The following is a 21559-nucleotide window of genomic DNA, read 5'->3' as shown; positions in this document are numbered from 1 at the left end:
GCGCTCTGGAAGTCGACGCTAGCCTCGGTACATGGACACACACCACCAAATTAATGTGCTTAGTGTGGCCGCGTGCACTTGAGTTTATACAATCTGTTTCCAAAAATCGATTTCTGTAAAATCGGAATAATCCCGTAGTGTAGACATACCCTTAGAGCTGTTTTGATTTTACATTGTATAAAATTCTCGACTGAGAATAAAATACTCCTAACATTTAGATTATTGAGTTATGCTGAACTTCAGGGATTCAAGCATAGACATTTTACAAAATACTGTTTTAAAGAAAATCATTTTATGTGACTTGGGCCATAATAAGTGAACATTTATCCAGTGAGATTGCATGTAGAATGTGAGTGGCTGGATTTATGTGTCACCCGGTTCTGAGGGTGCTTAATACAAGCGAGCATATAATGCCCATGTTCCTCAGTTTCTATTGGCTTCCTATGAACTATCTATTTGAAGTCCTAATTTTGCAGTGGTTTCCAACCTTCTCAGCCTAAGAGATGAACATGTTATTTCAAAAAGGTCAAGGGGTCATTGTCAATTCTGTGGGACAAAGTATCTGTTCTGTTACGCTTCTTTGTGCTGCTCAGAGAGCAGAAAGGGAATGGAACCTAGCCAACAAGTCTCATGCTTGAGATTCCCCCAGTGCAGTGCAGGCCCAAGAAGATCTAGAGCTAAAACAGAGTTCTTATGTCTCCCTGCTCTCTATACCTGGTGCAGGTGGCAGGCTGGAGAATGACTGGAGTGTGCAGTGATCCAACTACCCTCAGCTATTGGATGGCCTTTAGGGACCATACACCAGCTGGCACAAGTTAGAATAGCCCCTAGACTGAGGCAAAATATCAGGGAACTCTGTTCGTTCTCAGTTTCTCTTTCTCCTACTCTAACTGCCCTTTGTAGCTGTTTGTGTGAGAGGTGCAATCCACTGCTAAACACTCTCCAAGGCTGAGACAGAGCCAATCAAGACCTTGTCCATCTTTCCCTGAAGTGGTCACAGCCTGTAGTGAACCAGGTAATGGAGTAGTAGGCAGAGTTACTTGCTCCTCCATCCTCTGTAGTGCATTAGGCAGCCAGTGGGGGGTCTGCTAAGCAGGAAAAGGACAGCAGCTGCTCAGAGCTCTCTGACCTCCTTTGATTTGTTCCTAGGGCTGCAGGGGAAGCACTAGGAGGCAGCTGGGGAACAATACTCCCTACCTCTTCCCCATAAAAATGCAGCTGATTCAAACACTTCAGTTTAAAAATCACAATATGTGGCTTAGGGATGAACTTTCAGTTCATAATCAAATACAATTCTTTCTTAAAATGGTCACCCTCAATGTAGAATTTAGAAAGCAACAAATGTCCCTAGTACACAGGTGGAGCACCACTGAGATATGATTTATAGGGTCCTCAATGGACTAAGCCCATTGTACTATCGCAAAGGCTACTTTTCCTTCCTCCCACAAATGCAGGCAACATTTACTTTATACAAAACAAAGAATCGAAGGAACAGAAGGCAGAGCAGCTTCAAGACTGTGAAATCTCTCCTGAGGAGGTCAGGAAGAGTTTCTATTGTTGCCCTCTGCTGGTCATACTGTAAGACATTTTTTTTTCAACACAGCATTTTTCAAAGACATAAGGCTCTTTTTAACTTCCAGAATAAACATGAAATGTGCTTTACAAATACTTATAACTAGAGAGATTTTTAAAATAAAATCTCTGATCCATCTGAATTGTTTGTGACATCTTCTTTGGTCTCTGTCTCTTTGCTGTGAAGGAAGATCAAAGAATGGAGAGCATCAGGCGGAAGAAAGATATTTCTTTTTCTGTTGTTTTTAAATTGTTTTGATATTTTATGTCCTGTTGAGGATCCTGAACTTGGGTCACAGAAGTCAGTGTTACAGACTGGCAGAGATTTCCTGCCAATCTATCCCATTCACAGGTGGTATTCTCGCTGAGAGCTGATTGCATGCGTCTCATTAACACCATCCTAGAGTCCTCTCTGTGAACAATTATCCAGGAAGAACATCAGGAACCACAATACCTGGTGTGAGGTTTTGGACTGCAGTGTGTATTATATTGATCAGGGGTATGTTCTCAGCCCTAAACAAAGTGTGTGGATTTTAAGCAGAATCAGAAAGCCACCTACTCATTGTGGTATTGAGAACAGTGGAATGTTTTATAAGTGAGGTATAAAGGAGGAAAGTGACTATTAGACTAAATGACTTTTATCATACACAGTAGGAGAACTGATAGATTTAATCATTCTAAAGCAGTTTTCAGATGATCTAGATAGGAGGGAGGGTAGAGATTTGGATGCACCAACATTACCCATACATGCTGGGAAGTGGCTGGGTAGCAGATAGAATACAACATGAAGACTAAGCCATTGGAGAGTCAACCAGGGCAACCTAGATCTGAGAAGCAGTCAGTTCATGGACTAAGGAACTACTGGTGGAAATTGAAGAAACTTAAATATTCCAAAGAGGGAGCCAAAAAGAATGCTCACCCAGAATCTCGTGGGAACTCTTCAGCTCCTCCTTTTGTGTATTTTACTTGTAGAATATTCAAACAAACAAACAATTCCCACCTCTTTCCCATGAAAGTTAGAGAATCTGAGGGCCCCAGAGACTGTACCATGTTTATGTGGGTGAAAGGGAAAATAACTTGCCTGGTAGACTCAGATTGCACCCAAAAGTTGGTGCCACATAGATTAGTAAAATCAGCTCTTCTTTCAGCCAGAGAATCCTTCCAGTTCTCTGTGTCTGTGAATATACCTGCCCACCATAATCCCTCTAACTCAGAGTTCCACTTATTATCTTGGCCAGTTTTAATAGAGTGAGATTTTTTCTGGGCTTTAGGTATCTATCATAAGATTTGGTCCCAGCTAGAGCTGGGCAAAATTATAACAGTTTGAGGAATCTGTCTATGTACAACGTATACATTCTGGTTGATATAATGATGTTATGAAATTGATGTATCATGGAATGTGTCTGTGGATATGGAATCCACTATTTGCTGACAGAGCTGTAGCGTATACTTACTGGATCAGGGACAGTGGTCAGTCATTAGACCTTAAATTAGACCTATTCAGATGGAAACACCTTGAGACAAAAGGCTGGCTCCTACCAGGCTGGTTTACCAAGCAAAAGAGGTTAGCTGGCAAGGAAGCCCCCTGATGGGGTTCCCTGTTGAACCTTATCAGGAGATCATGTGACAAAGGTGGCTGGAGGCTATAAATGAGAGTCTCTTGGCAACTATTTTAGAGAAGGAGAGAGGCAGAAGAGTTCAGAGATTCCTTGTTCTGGATGAGAAGCCATGTGCAGGAGGACAGGGATGTGAAAGGATCTTAGAGTCCGCTATGGATTCTGACTTATGCCTGAAGAACTCTTTAGACTGGTGAGGAAACTGAGGCTGGGAAATGCATATTCATTTTTTAAATTATTTTATCTAGATCTGTGTATCTCTTATGTTAAGTAAAGAGGAATGGTGTTTTAGAATCCTGTGCAAAGACAGTCTGTCTGCCTACTTTCACTGTCACGTTCACGTTCATCAAAACATCATATTTCCATTAAGGTGTGGTCAAAACTATGAAAAAGTTTGGGAAGTTCTAGATATGTGTTGAAAACTATAAATGCTGTAATACAGTTAATAACATTAAGGTTAAATAGCAGTAAACTGAATGTTTTACTTAATTTTTACAACACCCAAAATATCCTACATGCTTTACAGAATGAATAAAAAGACCTGACAGACACTGTTCAGAAAAGAGTATGAACTAATTTACCAAATTCAGTGCCATTTGTTAAAGAGAAGCATAAATATTGCATATTAAATAGCATATCTTTCTTCCAAATGACAGTAAACAAAGTTCAGAGGACATATTAGCATGAAAAATCAAACTGATAGAAACAAGAACACCAGCTGTTGTGCGGAGTGTTTTGGTCTCTCTCTCTTCTTTTTTTTTTTTTTTTTTCACTTGGGAACTGAAAATACTTAGTTAATTACCATACTTGGGGATGTTTTTTATTTGTGGTAAGAAAAGTTTAAACTTGCATCCTAAAATTATAAAAGTTCACCAGATACTATCAGCGTCTACCATACAAATAAGTTTAATGTGGAGATATAAATAATGCAATGGTCACACTTGGAGTTTTTTTCATTTGGAAAAATTCAGACAATTTGAGAGAAATTCTCTATACTTAATAAAACCAGTTCTTCTTCGAGTGATTGCTCATGTGTATTCCACAATAGATGTGCGTACTTGCCACATGCACTGCTGTCAGAAGTTTTTCCCCTAGCAGTACCCATAGGGGAGTGCCCCTAGTGACCCCTGGAGTGGCGCCTCCATGGTGCGGTATAAAGGGTGCTGCACGCTCCCCCCACCATCAGTTCCTTCTTGCCGGCAGTGAAGTTGCTTCAGAACTGCTCTGCTCCAGCTTTGTTGCAGTTCTTCCCCAGAACACTTGTTCATTCAGTGTATGGTCCAGTGTATTAGTTTGATTAGTTTTATTTTAGTTTAGTTAGTGCGCCTGAGCTGGGGCATGCCCCACGCCCCAGGTTTTAAGTTGTGCAACACTTGTAGGTGACTGATGCCAGTGAGTGATCCGCACGCGGACTGTTTGTGCTGTTTGGGTGAAACTCATCTCAGCGATTACTGCAAGATTTGCAAGTAGTGAGAGAGAGACATTAGGCTCCGGGCCATCCTGATGGAGTCAGCGTTGACCCCGAGTCCGGCGTGCCGCTCCAAGTCGTCATCGGCCACCACAGTGCCAGTGCGCAGTGACCCCCCCCCCAGCGCCATCTACCAGTTAGCAGTGCTTCCTGTCCACGGGGCATGCCAAGAAGGCTAAGAAGAGGCTTTCTCTGCTTAGGCACCGGAGCAAGTCTGGGGGAGAGGCTAGACCGATGTTGGGCAGTCCTAGGTCCCCATCAGCCTCCAACTCAGGTTGAGCGGAGTAGCCTGGCCCATTCGGAGCAGGCTTCCCCAGATGTCGGATGCCCTCCATGCCAGAGGCCCTGCAAGCGGCCCAGGATGTTATGTCCATGTCGGTACCAGGAGCACCGCCAATGTTGGCCCCATGGTCCAGAGTCAAGCTGCCGCTGGGATCTCCGTAGTTGCCCTTGACTCGGTACCAGTCACGGTCGAGAGATTGTTCCCGATGCTGTTCGCCACTCAGCAACCATCCTGTGCGTAATCCACACAGGTCGCTGTCGTGTCTGGCTGGGTTCTGTCTGACAGAGACTCCAGACACCGCTCTGCCTCGAGGAGCTGAAACCAACGGGACCGAGGCAGATGAAGCCAAAGGTCTCAGAGGGGCTATCATAGCCAGTTGTGACACGAACGTCAACGTCATTCCCATTTGTTGTCTCGCTCCAGGACGCCACCACGGCACTGTTCCCGCAGTCCCAGATGTCAATCGCTGAGGCATCGCTGGCGTGGATCCGCTCGCCGGAGCTGATTGCAGAATAGCTGCTGCCAGCAGTACTGTTCCTCCACGTCGGGGTCAAGGGATCACAGTCTCCTGTTTGGCACTGCTCCTAGTGCCACCACTCCTCCCACTCTAGGGACAGCAGCAGGTTATACGTCAGCCCGACCTCCCTTCGTAGTCATCCATTGATGGGTCAGGCCAGCCATGCCGAACAGCCTGCTCCACTGGTGCCACTTCTCTGTGAGTGTCTCCATGTAAACGAGCCCTAAGACTGAAAAAAGCAAAAACAACGCCCCCGCCACACACACACACAACTTTGGGAAACTTTTTATTCTTTATAGTGACGGGGAGCGTGACATGTACACTGATCCATGCCCCCCAATTCTCCCTCAGTTACATTGAATGAGACAATCTCTCCCTCCTGCTATATTGAAATATTAGCAAATATAGCATTTGCATTATGTTTTATTTATAACTGATTATTATCTTAAATCACACCAAGGGGGAAGTCTTTTACGCAACACAATTTGCTGAAGCCTCAGTTACTGAGACTGCAAAGAGAGTGGTTACATCATTAACTTCAGCAAAGAATAACATCCACAAAAATCTAAATTGTGTTGACTACTGACTCATTGGTCACAAATAAAAGTTATGCTATACTGAAGTTAATTTAATAATCTTTTGCCTGCATCAGTCCCTGAATTGTGTCGTCCTTATTCATGAAAAAATATTCAAGGGCTATTGCTGGATGGGAGCCAGTTTCTGTTTTGTGTTAAATTCCATAGGTTTGATTTTTTTTCCATTGCAAAATAGAACAAATCACATATTTTCAAAATTTCCCATGAAACAAAAATTCTGATTTTGTTTGTTTTGGGTTAATCAAATTGGAATGAAACATTTAAATTTTATCCCCTCAAAATGTTTTGATAATATAAAATAAAACATTTTTAAATGAAAAGTTGTTTTGTGGAAAAAAGGCAAAATGTTCTGTTTAAAACATGTTTAATAGGAACACTCTGACATTATCAAAATAATTCATGATGTGTTTTGTTTTGTTTTTTCCAAATTGAAAATTTCTTGAAATTGGGACATACCATATTCAACAAATCAGTATTTCCTCTTGAGAGCACATTCTGTTGGAAAATTTGTGACCAGCTTTATCCAGGTCCCAGTATTTTTAATTGTGTATAATATAATTTGTCCCTCTGAATGAGATCTCCCTTAGTTTTAGTTAGATTGACATTTTGGTCAGTTATTGTATAAGGTTAATTGAAAATGAAACAAGTAACTCTGCAGGTAGTGTAATAGGGAATATCATGTGCACCTAAAGGTGTGATATACAAAATTCTAATTAGAAAGTAATGATATAGTTTCTTATATTAATCTCAGCCAAAATTCTTGCTTTGAGAATCTTATTAGCATATGCACAACTTGCCTCAGGTGGCATGTGACCAGGATTCATCACCGAATTTGGTCTGCTGGTTGGATCATTAGCTTCCCCAGCTCAGGCCAGGTACTGATGGGGAGTGAGATGTGAACACTGATTGAGAATACGAGACTCTGTACATTTTAATGTTTGTGTATGAGGGCTACAAATATATGTCAATTAGGGGAAATTGGAGTATCATTAATGTGGGTAGTCTCTTCTAGATTAAAAATGATATTATTCCAAAATAATTACTCTGCTTTGGAAGTGCACTAATTATTATTAAATAAGTGACTTTTTGTCTGGAATCATATTTACATGGGGAACTACTTTGGAATAACTAGTCCAGTCAGTTTCCCCATGCAGACAAGCTCTGAGCAAACAAGAATAATGAAGTCTCTCCTAGGTTAAACATATTTACAGAGGCTAGGAAAAAAGTAGATTTGTGTTAGTTAGAAAAGAAATGGCTAAAGTCCCAATCCTGCAAACACTTATGCATGGGAATAAGTATGCCATTTCCCCCCCTAAAAGACTAAAGAATGAGAGGAATGATTTGCGTTCAAATATAAAATTATTTTCTTTAATCTTTTAGGAAAGTGGAATATATATCTTCAGCATTTCACCAGGGCATCATATTTCTCATATGAGATATGTGATGCAGATGAAGTTCTCCAATTACATTTTTACAATCCAAACTTCAAATGGTTTTCCCATTAATACTTTGTCACTTGCAGATATTATTTAATTATATTTCAGGAAAAGGGGCACATGCCTGGTCCAGCTAAGCTCTGGTTGGCACAGAACCCATGCTCTGCTTAATTCCCAGCATAATTTATAGCAGACTGCTTCAGGCTGCTACTAAATCCCCTCATAACCCAGAATGCTCTGAGGGCTTCTCTAAATTTTGTAAGCTAAAACAGTCTCCTTTGGCTAAGGGTCTCCAGCTCACAGTACATTCTGGCAGTGGTTCATTCCAGCTATGGCCTGCCCAGAAGTATTCTTTACACTTTTTAGGGGATGTGTAATGGCATACAGCCAATTGTACACACCCCACGGCAATCCCCATCTGTCCTTTCAGAGAGGCAGTTCTCCATCATCTTTGTATTGTTAAAGCAACATAAAGGGGCATGAGACAAGGAAAGAATCTGGTCCAAGAAGTTTTTAAGATGGGGTTCTTAACTCCCTAGAAAACTGCAGAGTGTAATTTTAAAATCTTATGAAAATGATAAATAGCACAGTTATCATAGTTTAGTACTTTGCTGGCTGCTTACTGCACAAAATTCCAAATATTCATTCCACTGAAATGAATAGAAATGTTGCCTTTTTCTTCCATGGGAGCAGGCTGCTCTGAGGTTGCTTTAACAAGGTACAAAGAGAACAGCTACGTACAGAGTAGCACCAGGATCAGGGGAGTGCAAAGACAGCTTTAAGCTTTGTGCACCATCCCCAACTTGCACTCTACTTTTGGACAACACTCAAGGATCTGACCAAAAATATTGCGTCATGAAATGACATTGTGCCATAAAATAATCAACATCACATTTTATGATATTTCACTGTGATGTTTCTCTTGAGAAGATGTCAATAAACTACAACTGCTGAGTTGTTAAAACTTCTGGGTCACAACTCAGACATCATGGTACAATGTCAGGATGTCACAGTACACTTACTCGCTAGCTCTCTGGAACTACAGTAGATTGAAAAGTGTCTTACTAACTCTCCAAGGTTAAGTACCATTGCTTTATACAATATAGCATCAGAAAGCTATGGCCTTCTATATTTATCTAGTAGGTGTTATATTATAAAGAGTATATGTGGTTGTTGATTTTATATCTATTTTTCTAAGTAAATATAAATACAATCAAGTGTATTACTCCATTAAAAAAAAATGTTAAACTCAGTCCCTATTTGTTTTTCCTTTCATGGTTGCTTCCCAAAAATGAGTGGTGATGGATCTGGAAATATAACCTAGTTTGTAATATACCAGAATTTTAAAGGTTACTTGAAAAAAAAATAGACATTGTAGATAAATAATTTTATTGTTCTTTTTCATCGTTTCTTTATTCTTGTTCTTTAATATTTAAGAACAACTCCTCCAAGTCTGCATGCTCATTTACTCATTTCAAACATTTTAAGCAACAGTTTGGGCCAGATTGATAACTTTACACAAATCTACATACTACAGATTTCTTTTTGAAACATGCTTGATAGTTCTAGAATTCTAAGCTAAAATGATGGTTTAGAAAGTAGTAGCTACTGCTCTCATGTGATACATGTGTAGCAATTTATTCTGGAGAAACATCATTTCTATTTTTCATTATCTTTCTGAACAATAATTTAATTGAATGAATTGCTGTCCTGAGGCACAAATAAGATCTAAAACAAAGCATCTATTGTATTATAAATGACAAAAAAACTGTGAATGTAGTTAGATGATGCATCGTCATTGTATTGGCATTTTGTTAATCAAGGACAATGCATGGTAAGCTGCACTTTCCATTTCTTTTAATCAGAGAAAACTAGTTACAGGGATAGCAGCCAAGTATCTCATGCCATTACACTTGCACATCATCATAATAATAATATCTAGCTCTTATAACTAGTGATTTTTCTCATTATACACTCAGTGCATTTATCAAAATTATTTCTTGAAAAAGTAATGAAAATGCATACAGGCATATAGGTTATTGCTTAGAGCACCATGTGTAAGGGAACACTGGCATAGAACTTGGAATGCTCTTGTCACTTATGTCAAGGCAAGCAATGGCTGACAGCCATCAAAAGAACTCAACTGAAGAGGAAAAATCAGTCTGCCTTGAAGACCTCAAAGGGCCAGATTGTGATTGTTGCATAGGATGAGAGGCAGGAACAAGACATTATCAAGGGCTATTCATAATTACAAACCCTTTGCAGAAGGGTGTTCAGGAGTTGTCCTTTCTCAGAGCAGGTGAGAAGGAGGGGAACTGTTCTTCCCCACTGCAGCAGCGTCAGAAGAGAGTATATTCTCCAAACTCCCACTGTTCCTGACATGAGTCAAAACCTTAACGATCCAAAATGAGGTGCATTGGGGAGTGCATTTTGATGGATGTGACTCTTGAGCCTTTGTTCTTTATAGACTTTAGATTCCCAATGGTCAAATGTGGATTCTTTGAAAAACACAATTAAAATATTTAGGGGTCTTTACGTCTTACAATAGGAACCCTGTTCCAACTAATGGAAATGATGAAGGTACATCTGGGATTGAAGGCATCAGGAATGCATCTGGAGCTTGTGCTGAAAATGCACGGCACACAATATGAGTAAACAGTTTAATTAAGCCATGGCAAAGTTAAATAACTTAAAAGTGGATTTGTTATAAGACCGTAAAGATGGCAAAATTGCTTTATGGGGAAATATGCAAATTAAGCTCTTTAGACAAACTAGTTTACACTATTTCTAGTGCTTCCTAAAGAGGAGATTAAATCAACAACCTTATTAAAATACAGGTTTGTAAATATCTTATTTTAAAAACCTAACTGAAGGCCACAAAGCTGAAAACAAATCAAGTCCCCAGTCCTTCCAAACTTGTGAGCATGCCTAACTTATGCGTTGTGAGTTGTCCCATTAACTTCAGTGGAACTACTAACAGTATATACAAAATTAAGCACATATATAAATCTTGAAAGGATTGGAGCCTAATACAGCTAAAGCAACATGATTAATGTCCCTTTTAAAGATTCCAGAAATATGTTTGTTTTGCAGCTCAATTTGGTATACTACTACTACTTTTTTTTGTCAGTATCACCTTATGTGCAGGGGTGAGTATTTAGAGACAAACATATTTTATAATGCTACAGTAGCTCCATTTCTCAGTGCTTTTTTATGGTGATTATAGTTCAAAATGAATTCCCTGCATTTGTGTGTATACATGGATATTAGTATATGTAGATGAAATCATTTTGCTGAAATGACACGTAATCTTACTTTTAGATGTAATTACATTTACTGAACTAAACTTAGTAACAAGCAGTGCTTACTCACACATTACTTCATAAAAACAAATCAATGTTGAAAGAAGACAGCTGCTTCTTTACATCTGGATGAAGTTGAAATAATCTCTGATGCAAATAGTTTCATCTGTGTAAATGAAAAATGTCTGTAGTCTCTGTACTTCACAAAGGGAAGACTGAGAAGTCTAATTCATTATGGCACTACCCAGAAAACCTGGGTGAGTTAAATAAAGCAACTGTTAGTTTATTTTTTAGCTCCTGAATGAAGTGGAAACTAATGGATCAGAATCATTCATTGTAAAATTAAAAACTACAGTACCTCAAGCAGCATTTTAGAGGCAGTTACACTTATATATAGCCATGAATCAGAGAGAGCATATCTTGTACTCTGGCAATAACATATTTGATTTCATATGGAAATTGTATTGTGCTGTGGCAAAACGTAAAAGTGATGTAGAAAAGTGTGTTTGCTGTTAGAATGGAGGTGGGTTTTGTATATCTGAACTGTCAACAAAGTGTCTTACTAAAATCTGTCAGATTAAGAGAAATTATTTTGGGAGCTCATTTCCATAAGGTTGAAATAGGTGAACCTCTTATCTCTAAAATGGTTTAAAATATCCCCTGAGGTTGAGCTTGAATCTCTTTACTGGTGATGATTAAGCTAAATAAGAGGCTCCCTTTCATCTTTCAAAGAACCATATTTCTCTCTAAAACCATTACTCGAAAGAGGCAGTGATGAAAATTAGCCTTATGGTAGATCTAGAAAGTTACTGAATATTTATTTAAAATAATGTAAATCATATGATAGACCTACACGATTTTATATTGAAGAGTTAAACCTTTTGATCATTTAATAATTTATTTATAATTTACTAATAAGCAAATAACCACTTTTTCTCAGCATCTGATTTTTGTATCTGGAAACACCTTGAGCTGCTGTGAGACAAACAAACAAAAAAAATTACTAGCAGCTAAAATGATGTTAGCAAATAGGAAGTGATCACCTAAACTGAGCAACTGCTTCCAAAAACTGTGAAATACTGTAATGGGGGCGGGGAACCCTAACTTATCTCAAAATATGGACACTTCAATGTTATTGTACAATTTGGTAACCACATTTGGATTAAACTGAAAAAGATCTGGGATATCTACGTCATCCCTGTTTGGAAGTATAGCCTCATATTTGCCAATCACACACCCTTTGGGTAATTTTCCCAGCTCAGAAACTATTGCATCTTTCTCACATAGGCCTCCAGCAGTGTCAGTTCTGTATTTTGTAATGATTGAGTCTATACCGTGGGTTCATGAAGTACTGGAAAAGACATACTTATAATCACGAAATACTAAAATATTCTGAATAGTTAAAAATAAATACAAACCAGAGGAAATTTAAATTTTAAAAATGCATTATTTTTTAATCACAGTCCTGGAATTTCACTAACCCTCTTTTTCTCTCACTGTTTCTATGCACCAAACACTTCAGGGCTAAATTCCCATTTGCACTAAGACTACTTTACATCACCCTGGCAATGGAAAGTAGCCTAAAAGTGGGAGTAAATGTAATTTATAACCACTTTGTGGCTCATTAACACTGTCAGGGTGGAGTAAAGTGGCCTTAGTTTAAATAAGAATCAGACACTTTTATGTTTAGTTACCTTTTTATTTTTTAGCACAATTTTGGGTTTCTTGCATATTTGTTTCAGATCCTTATATGAACTAGTAATAGTAATGCAATGGCCTAAGTGGATTTTATAGATGATCGGATATGATGATTGCTTAAACAGGACCTTTGGAATGTATCTTAATTTCTATGGCCAAATTCAAAGGCATAATTTTTGTATTTTGTATTGTTTTCTTAGCTGTATTTCATTTTTTGGTGGGGCGGGGGGGGTCAGGAGGATAAATGTTTCTTTTCACAAATGTTAGTGGCTATTGCCTCTTCCTATAGTCACAGTGTGACAAGGCACTCGCTAGTAAGTTCTGAACCCTATTTTTCTATAGTAATGTAATTTAGAAATTCAGAATATAGGGTATTGAATTTGAGAGATTCTTCTCTTTTCTTTAAGATCTGTACATATTCCCAAATATTGTAATAAAATGAAATCAGATTAAAAAGTAATCAACTTTAATATTTAGGACATATTTTTGAATAATGTTCATACTAACCAAATAAATATTCTGTGAACTTTATCTTTGAACTTTAATAAATAAAGTCAACAGCAGGCTTGAGAAATTATCTCCAACTACACTATAAATTGCACGGTTCCTATGATAGTTCACACAAAATTCAGTTATAACTTGCATGAATATCATGAAAAACGTTAACACTGATATTCTCCATTACTTATAGTAAGTACACTATCTTCCCAAACTTGGAATACGAGAAGCTGCAGTACTGACATCACTGTGGTGTGTCAAATGTTGATTTTTTTTTAATGGCAACTACTCCAATTTGTAATGTCATAACTGCTATGGTGTACTTACAGTACATCAGTATCCAGGTAATTAGGATTGAATATTTAACTTTCTTCACTACAGTGTGTTTATAGGATACACCTGAAAGAATCCAGTTAGAGCCCGGTAAATGTCATGTGCAGTGAAGTGAAACATTTTTTTAAAGTGTTACATTTATTAGACAAACTACTAAAATCCCTTTGTATTGTGCAATGTCTGTTGCTCTTTGCTGGAGCTTGTATTTTAAAAATGTTCACAGCATGCTTCATTTCACATGGAAAGCCTCCTGTCAGTAAGACCATCAGTCATTTTTTGTGAAGTAATGTGGGGGAAAAGTGCTAATATACAAATTTCCATTCTTCACAGCTGCAACTTGCCTCAGCATTGAGACTCTGCTCTCAGAGCATGTCATCTGGAGACTGATATCTGGGTCACTGAATGAGTATGGAGGTCAAGTCATGCTGAGCTGCAGTCCTGGCTATTATTTAGGGGGTCAAAGACTCATACAGTGCAGATCTAATGGCACATGGAGTGGAGGTGATGAAAGGCATAGTTGTAAAGGTAAGGAGCATTCTTGTTTACCAAATATCATGCTTTCTGATAGTATATTTGTATTTGTAGTGTTTTTTATTTACTTCATTTCTGTAATAACTGTAGATGAGACTATTTTGTTTTCCTAACATTCTGCTGATAAATTGAAAACAAATAAATAAGATTGATTACCACTGGTTGAAATCAACTGATGCAAACTGAGAATGTCTTGAATAACACATTTGTTTACACTATTAAGTATTTTAGAAATGAGATGTAATTTGTTTGTAAATCAACACTCTCAAAGCAAGGTGCAACTTTTTAATTTTATTTTAATTTTATTTTTTAACAAAAGTCAAAGATATATTGTCATAATAGCTATATAGTTGCTCCTTTAAGTGGATGATGACCCACGTTTGACTCATGGGTTCATTTGAGAGTTAGGATCTGGGTAAACATTGCATATACTATTTACAGAATAGTTGAGGATATTGTTGTTACTTAAGTAATTTGTGAAAGGGAATATGTGTACATGATTTTGCTTTATGCTCTTGAATAAAATATGAAGATTTCACTATTTGGGTCCATTTCATACATTCATTACAACACATTTTTATATAATATCTTTCATACAAAATTACCACAAAAATCTTTAATGCTAATGATAATCGACACAAGCAAGTACAGATATAATATGTAGATTAAACTAATCAGATAGAGAAGACCTGTACATAAAGGCTGGTCATGGATGAAGAAACAGAGAGAGAAAGAATCTGTTGGTCAACTATCTCAGAGAATATTCAGGTTTTTGTACAATGCTAATTAACTTATTGTCACAGCAACTCTGCAAGGTATGTATGTATTAATATCCCTTTTACATATGGGGGAACTCTCCCACATTCAAGCTCTGCTTTGTGTGGTGAGTGTGGGGGGAGAAATAGGGAAGGGTGTGTATGTGTCCAGGATCTAATTACAGTTCCCTGTTTCTGTGGATTGTGGATTGTGCTGGTCCTGACTCCAAAACCTACATAATTTAGAGCATTTTATGGGTCTCTCTGGGACCCATATACCAGTCAAGGTTCGGCAGAAGAGAGCTCTGCTACACCCCATTAGCTTCACACCATCCTGTTCCCTGTGTTGAGGTCAGAAGGAGAGGTAGTACATCTGCCTTCAATCCTGTACTCCACCTGTAGACCACACAATCTTTCAGAATCAGTTTTGTACTTTATTCTGAAAAGTATATTAATCCAAGGAAGATTTGGTTTTTTTAGAATGAGCTAATCTCCCCTCATATGCAAATTGAACAAAGGAGAATCCCTGTGGAACCCATATGTAAAATAATTCCTGGAGTAGAATATCTATTGCTCAGTGACAGATTTCTCAGAAATAAATAAACAAAGCCACTCTAACCTACATACCCCTGCTAGGGCCTGCAGAAATGTCAATAATGCCTTGTGTCCTGTGTTGTTGTAGCCATGTCAGTCCCAGGATATTAGAGAGACAAGGTGGATGAGTTAATATACATTTTATTGGGTAAACTTCTGTTGGTGAGAGAAACAAGCTTTCAAGCTTACACAGAGCTCTTCTTTAGGTCTGGGAAACTTACTCAGAGTATCACAGCTAAATACAGGATGGAACAGATTATTTAGCATAAGTAGTTAATACATATTTCACTGGACCATATTTCACTGGACACCTCTCCAGTCATAGAAAGGAAAGGAAGAGAGAAGCAGTTGTGGGGGGGGGGGGTGAGGAGGGGGTTAGTGGGTTATAGATTGTTGTAATAAGCCATAAATCCAGTGTCTCTATTCAGTCCACATTTTTTTGTATCTAACAAAGTTATGAATTTAAGCTCCCAGGCTGGTCTTTTGAAAGTGTGCAGGATTCCTTTGAGGATGAGGACTGATAGGTCATATATAGAGTGATTGCTTTGTGAAAAGTGTTCACCCAGAGGCGATAGGGTATCTTTTTCTTTTATCATTTTTCTACATGAGTTCATTCAAGAGTGCAATGATTGTCTGTGATTTCACCACCTATTTACTATTGTGCATTTATTGGGGCAACTATTTATTGTTAAGACTATTCAAATTTGTGTTACCTTTACTTCCCCTACTTGCATAATTACAGCTTTAATTCCTTTAATTATCACTTTCTAAAGCCAGGTACCTTACTACATGAAATATAGTTTAATTTTGCTTACCAACCTTCCCTGAGATCAGGTCTGGGGTCACAGGACAACAGACCCTACAATCAAGGAAGTTTAGATAAAGCAAAAAGATAAATTTGCATTATACTCAAAGTCTCAGGATAGAACTTTGAATGTGAGCAAGGAAGTCAAAGACAGGAAAATTCCTAAAACAAGATAAAAGTAACCATATAAAAGTTATAGAGCAAAGTAGAAGTAAACTCCATTAAAAAGGATATATAATACTGTAGTTTAACATCTTTGCTAAGGATCACCACTGGGATGGAATAATATACAGCAATGTTCATATTGAGTAAATTGCTACCAGTTTTAGTTTTGTTGATAAATCATTTTTCATTGTGCTAGATGAACTAATGAATGAAAACCAATCATTGTGCAGCAGCAAAGTCCTTGTTTTCCCAAGCAAATTGTAGGCCCATCACTTTCACAATCCTACAGATGGGAATGCAGAAAATGTGACTAGAGCTTCCTAGGTAGTTAGCCCTATTTATAGCCCCTCCCTCCCAGGGATACCAACCAATCAAATTGCACTCACCAGACACTGAGAACTGTGTTGTTCCAGACTGTCAGCACATGGAGCATGCATAAACAAGGACAGGTGGGAAACAGTGTCCCATGCTTGCGAAGGGAAGGGATGGAGTAAAGAAAGTGTCTGCAGAAGCACGAACCCTTACTGAATAAAACAATATAATTGTTTAAAACAAACAAAATAAAATTGCTTACATATATTTTGAAATAGACTAGAAAAGCAAGTATAGTCACCACTAGGGCAAGGCAACAATGTGATTTTTGGACTTTCTTTGAATGGTGGTACTGTGACGGGTTGGATCCCTTGGAAAGTCACCTGATGTGCTGAGATACCACTGAGTCTACCTGTTCTGCCAGCATGAGTCCCCTTTTACCTGTCTTGCTGAGCCAGACCCTTAAAACCGCCTCTAACAATACACAGGCAGGGCCACACCCAACTGCACATCAGCTCTGGGAACATTCCGCTTAAGGGACTTGCTCCAGCACTTAGATGTCCACCTCACTTGGAGTACAGACCTAAAGATATTATATTCGCCTCTTCCCTCAATGTGGAAGAGGATATGCACAATTTCTTGTTCCCTCCCCACCACCCCACAGTTAGAAATCACATAAACTGGGTTGTATTATAAATGAAAAATAAAGTTCTTAACTATAATAGGTGTATTTTAAGTAGTTAAGGAGGTAGCAGACAGAACAAGGCAGATTATTAAGAAATCAAACAGAGCATGCAAACTAAGCTTAATACACTAAAGAAACTGGTTACATGTGAGTTCTCACCCTAAATGGTGGTTCTAATAATCTTCTTCACAGGCCAGATGCCCTTTCAGCCTGGGTCCAGTTCTTTCCCCCTGTGCAGTCTTAGGTGTTTCCAGCAGTCATCTTGGGTGGGATAGCAGGGGAGAACTGATCACCTGGATTGCCTCACTCCCCACCCTTAAATAGTATTTGCATAAGGCAGGAGTCCTTTGTTTCCTAGTTTGATCCCCCTTCCCTTACAGTGGAAAGTTACAAGAAGTCATAGGTGATGTTTTAGTATCAGGTGACAAGACCACCTGACTCTGTCGGGCCCTTGTAGTCATTCTTCACAGCCTGACCCACATATTCACAGGAAGACTAAGCTCTTTTACAGTCCATTGTCCTTGTTGCTGGGCCATCCACCCTGTTTGACTTTTCCATTGTTGTACCAGAAGTATTGGCAGTGGGTGTCACCCAAAGTAGCATAGTTGAAATACAGATAAATAGTCAAGATTCCTAATTTCAGATAAAGAAATGAAACATGCATACAAATAGGATAATCTCATTCAGTAAATCTTAACCTTTCCAATGATATCTCACATGAGCCATTTTGCATAAAGTATATCTGTTATGTCATTTTCATATCATAAGCATATTTTCATAAAGTATATGGAATGACATGTCACATTGGTGGGTTATTTTTTCTTTGGGTTTATTTGTCAAACAGTTCATTTTGAATGAATAAGAGTAGAAAAATAGGATAGCTCTTTCATAATTTCTATGAAATAATGAGAATATTGATTTTTCTTTTGTAGTTAAAAAAAAGTTTTGAGTTAATTAACTGAAATTACACCTTTTTTTCTTTTGCGTAGCCACTATTAAATAATCTCTAAAGCTTAGTTTTCCACCTTCTTTAATTGGAAACTGATTTTGCAGCTGGATCACAAGTAGTCATCCTGGAATCCATTCTCCAGCTGCTGAAAAGTTTGTTGAAAAGGCCAGTTCTACACAAATGGCCACAGTGATAAAAATCCTAGTAAGGTAATTAGAGGAGACAATAAAGAGAGTGATCCAGATAGGATGTATTTAATAAAAAGATAAGAAGGAATAGATGCAAAATCCTAATGGACTTGTTTATGCACTCCTGATTAAAGGTTTATTATTAATTTATTTGCAAGATAAAGATGTTATTTCATCTGTAGAATTTAATGAGGGTGAACATCAGCTGCCAAAATATGTTCAGTAGTACTTTTGTATGGTGTATATAATATTAAGATCCAGAAACATACTAAAGATTGTTCTGAGAAGACAGTGTGTACTGTGTTCTATCACTCACATATACAGAAGAGATGGTATAAATATGGATTCTGTTCTAGCTGTGTACAATTAGGTTTTCTGAGGCAGCAGGGGGGATAATTGAAACATGATTGTTGATGTAATTAAAGCATTTAAATCTTTTATTTCAATATCCATTTATATAATGTGACTTTTAAAAAGGACCCACTAGAAGTCAGATTTGGGGATGTCTATGGCTGGAGAGACTTAATTGGGTGTATTAGTTGCATTTCATTTCACCTTAAGGTTGTGCAGGATGGTTTCTTTAACAAAACAAGATACAACTCATCAAACATGCTGTTGCAATTTCAATCAGCTAGAAAAATCAGAGGTCATTTGGCAAATGTAAACTATTGCGTATATATGCATAGTACAGTCCACTATATAATATTTTAGTGAACTAAATTAAAATGAGTGTGCTATGTACATATCATCATTATTCTGCATATTTATAATCAGACATCTTATAACATTGGACCTCTCCACAAGCTAATTCAGTTATTACTTAAATTGCAGTCAAAAGGAATCCTTACATTAAATCTGGAGCATGTGATGCTCCTCAGCAGAAGTTTGGTGCAAAATGAGCATTGGTAATCTATTTCCTAAATGCATGTACTGGTGTGACTGACTACAATGAAATCCAGGTTATACATTTACCTAGTTTCCACAATGGTATCCCATTATAGCTCCTAAACTACAGCTGTCCATTATTACCAAGTCAAATATAGAAGAGAAAGATAGTGCCTTAAGAATTGAGAGAGGAAATTTCCTGTCATTGAAATTTTAGTTTTGAGTAACATGTGCCTGTGAAAATAAAGAAAATGTAGAAAAGGTGTGCGCTGTCAGTCAGTAAAATAGAACTGGAACTAGCTAAGACAACAAAGGACTACCACAATTACCATCTTATTAATTGTATATTAATGGAAACAAGGAAAAATAACAGATTGGGTTTAACTAGTTATCAACAGATTGAAAGATTTTTCACATTTAATTGGGTAGTTTACAGTATATAACATTATTGTAAATATCAACAGAAGATACTATATTAAGAAAATTCAACATCTGGGCTGAGTTCAATATATAAAAACCTCATGCCTTTTAAAAGGCAAAACACCTCCACAGACCTGGGAAAGTTCAGGGGAAGGCAATTCTTCCTATCCTGTACAACATGAATCAGCAGTGTTCTGGTGTACTGCCATGATCTACCCAGACATGCCTGAATCTTGGATGACTAGCATTGTTCGTCACATTCCTTTTGTGCTTCAGACTGTAAGGTAGATTGTGCCTATCCTCTGCAATGGTCCCCTAGAGGGGGAAAGGGATCCTTGAGCATTTCCCTAATCTGGCACACCTGTGCCAATGAAGGCATAATTTTAAACTCTTAATTTAGAGCGTATACCACATCAGATTCTTCAATGTATGTATATAAAGCCTATGCAAAAACATAGATTTAAAAAAGCTATAAGGAATTGAGTTATTTCTTGTATCTAAGAGATTAAGAAGAGATGATTTCATATTTCAGTTTCAGTTTTATGTTTTCCTCCTAGTTGTCTCCTGTGGTGGCCGCCCTTCTCCACCAAATGGTAATAAGATTGGAACCCTAACGGTGTATGGAGCCACTGCAATCTTCACCTGTAACACGGGGTACACACTAGTTGGATCTCATGTGAGAGAATGCTTAGCAAATGGACTCTGGAGTGGCGCCGAAACCCGATGTCTGGGTAAATATACCTAAAGTCTTTCTTTACAACTCAAACTCATAACTAGATCCTGGAAATGCAACGCTGTCAGGTGAATGTGTAATAAATACAATAGAAAATGAAGCTGTCCTAATATGGAAAATATGCCATGCTGTGTATTATTTTCTTTTCCTCTATTAGAATTTGGCTGTTTTTATCTAATTATGCCTAATATTTTAGAACAAAAGCTTAGGGAGTGTCCAACTGAAGGAACAAAATACTCCTTTGTTCATAAAGACAGGCATGGCACAATAAATTATATTCCATCACAACTTCTCACCTGAGATATAAACAAAATGAAAAAGCATTCATAGTGGAGTTGGATTCTTTCTTTAATTTTTATATTGCAGTTCAATATATGGATTCCCCTGCCCCATTTTGTTTTTTTGTCCATATGAAGACTTTAGTAGAAAGACTTTGTTTTTCCACATTTAGAGCAAAAAGAAGGTAATAGCACAATAAATGTGTTCTCACATATAACCCCCTTGCACTCTCTTTCCTCTGGTAATTTTTTTGGTTAAAAAAGAAAGTCAGAGGGAAAGAAATGAGAAATTCAGTGCAAAATGAACAGTATTAAAACCAACTTTTAGTAATCTTTTAATGTTCTCTTGAAGACCATAAAAGGTACGAGAGATAAAGTAATTATTATGTGTGTATTAAATTGTTCTATAGCTCAAAAACAGCATTGTTTTATCATGCAATTAAGAAATGCATCATTTCTGTGTGTTTGACCTACTAAGTATATCTGTAGGTAAAGGGTCTTCGTGTTCCTTTTTGGCAGACTTCAGTGTGGTGTTAAAATGAGTGAGGACCATTTATGCACAGAGAAAAGTTTAATGATTTGCAATAAACTGTGATATACATGTAAATTACTATTTCTTGAATGCATTCCTAGGATATCAAAATGCTGCATCTATCTTCATATGTGTCTTGTTTCCTTCAAAGATAAAACTAGCATAAGAAGCAAACTAAATAATTCATAATACATACAATAGGTGTCATCAACGTGAAAGACTTCTGTATTGATTTGCTATCTATGTCACATTATAATGTTTCATGGAACACAATAGCTCACCAGGATATGATTGTCAGGGACATTAAACATTCCTATTTCATCTCGGATTAAATACTAAAACTATTTTATAAGAAAACTGAAAATAGCTGTGGCATTAAATGTTAAAGCAGATACCTTACTGATAACT

At 37.6% G+C, this 21559-nt stretch overlaps 1 protein-coding gene across 1 annotated transcript in view; it reads left to right on the top strand.

The window, feature by feature from the left end:
• Positions 1–21559, top strand: part of CSMD1 (CUB and Sushi multiple domains 1) — a 1651174-nt gene that overhangs the window by 1516495 nt on the left and 113120 nt on the right. Inside the window, exons 52-53 of the mRNA XM_045010124.1 lie at positions 13650–13844; positions 20166–20339. Coding sequence (XP_044866059.1) covers positions 13650–13844; positions 20166–20339 — 369 coding nt within the window. The remainder of the gene's footprint in view (positions 1–13649; positions 13845–20165; positions 20340–21559) is intronic.

The sequence above is a fragment of the Mauremys mutica genome, chromosome 3 (assembly GCF_020497125.1).
Source record: "Mauremys mutica isolate MM-2020 ecotype Southern chromosome 3, ASM2049712v1, whole genome shotgun sequence".
Classification (NCBI taxonomy): domain Eukaryota; kingdom Metazoa; phylum Chordata; order Testudines; family Geoemydidae; genus Mauremys; species Mauremys mutica.
Note: the sequence above shows the minus strand (reverse complement) of the source record. Positions and strands in the feature narration are given on the sequence as shown.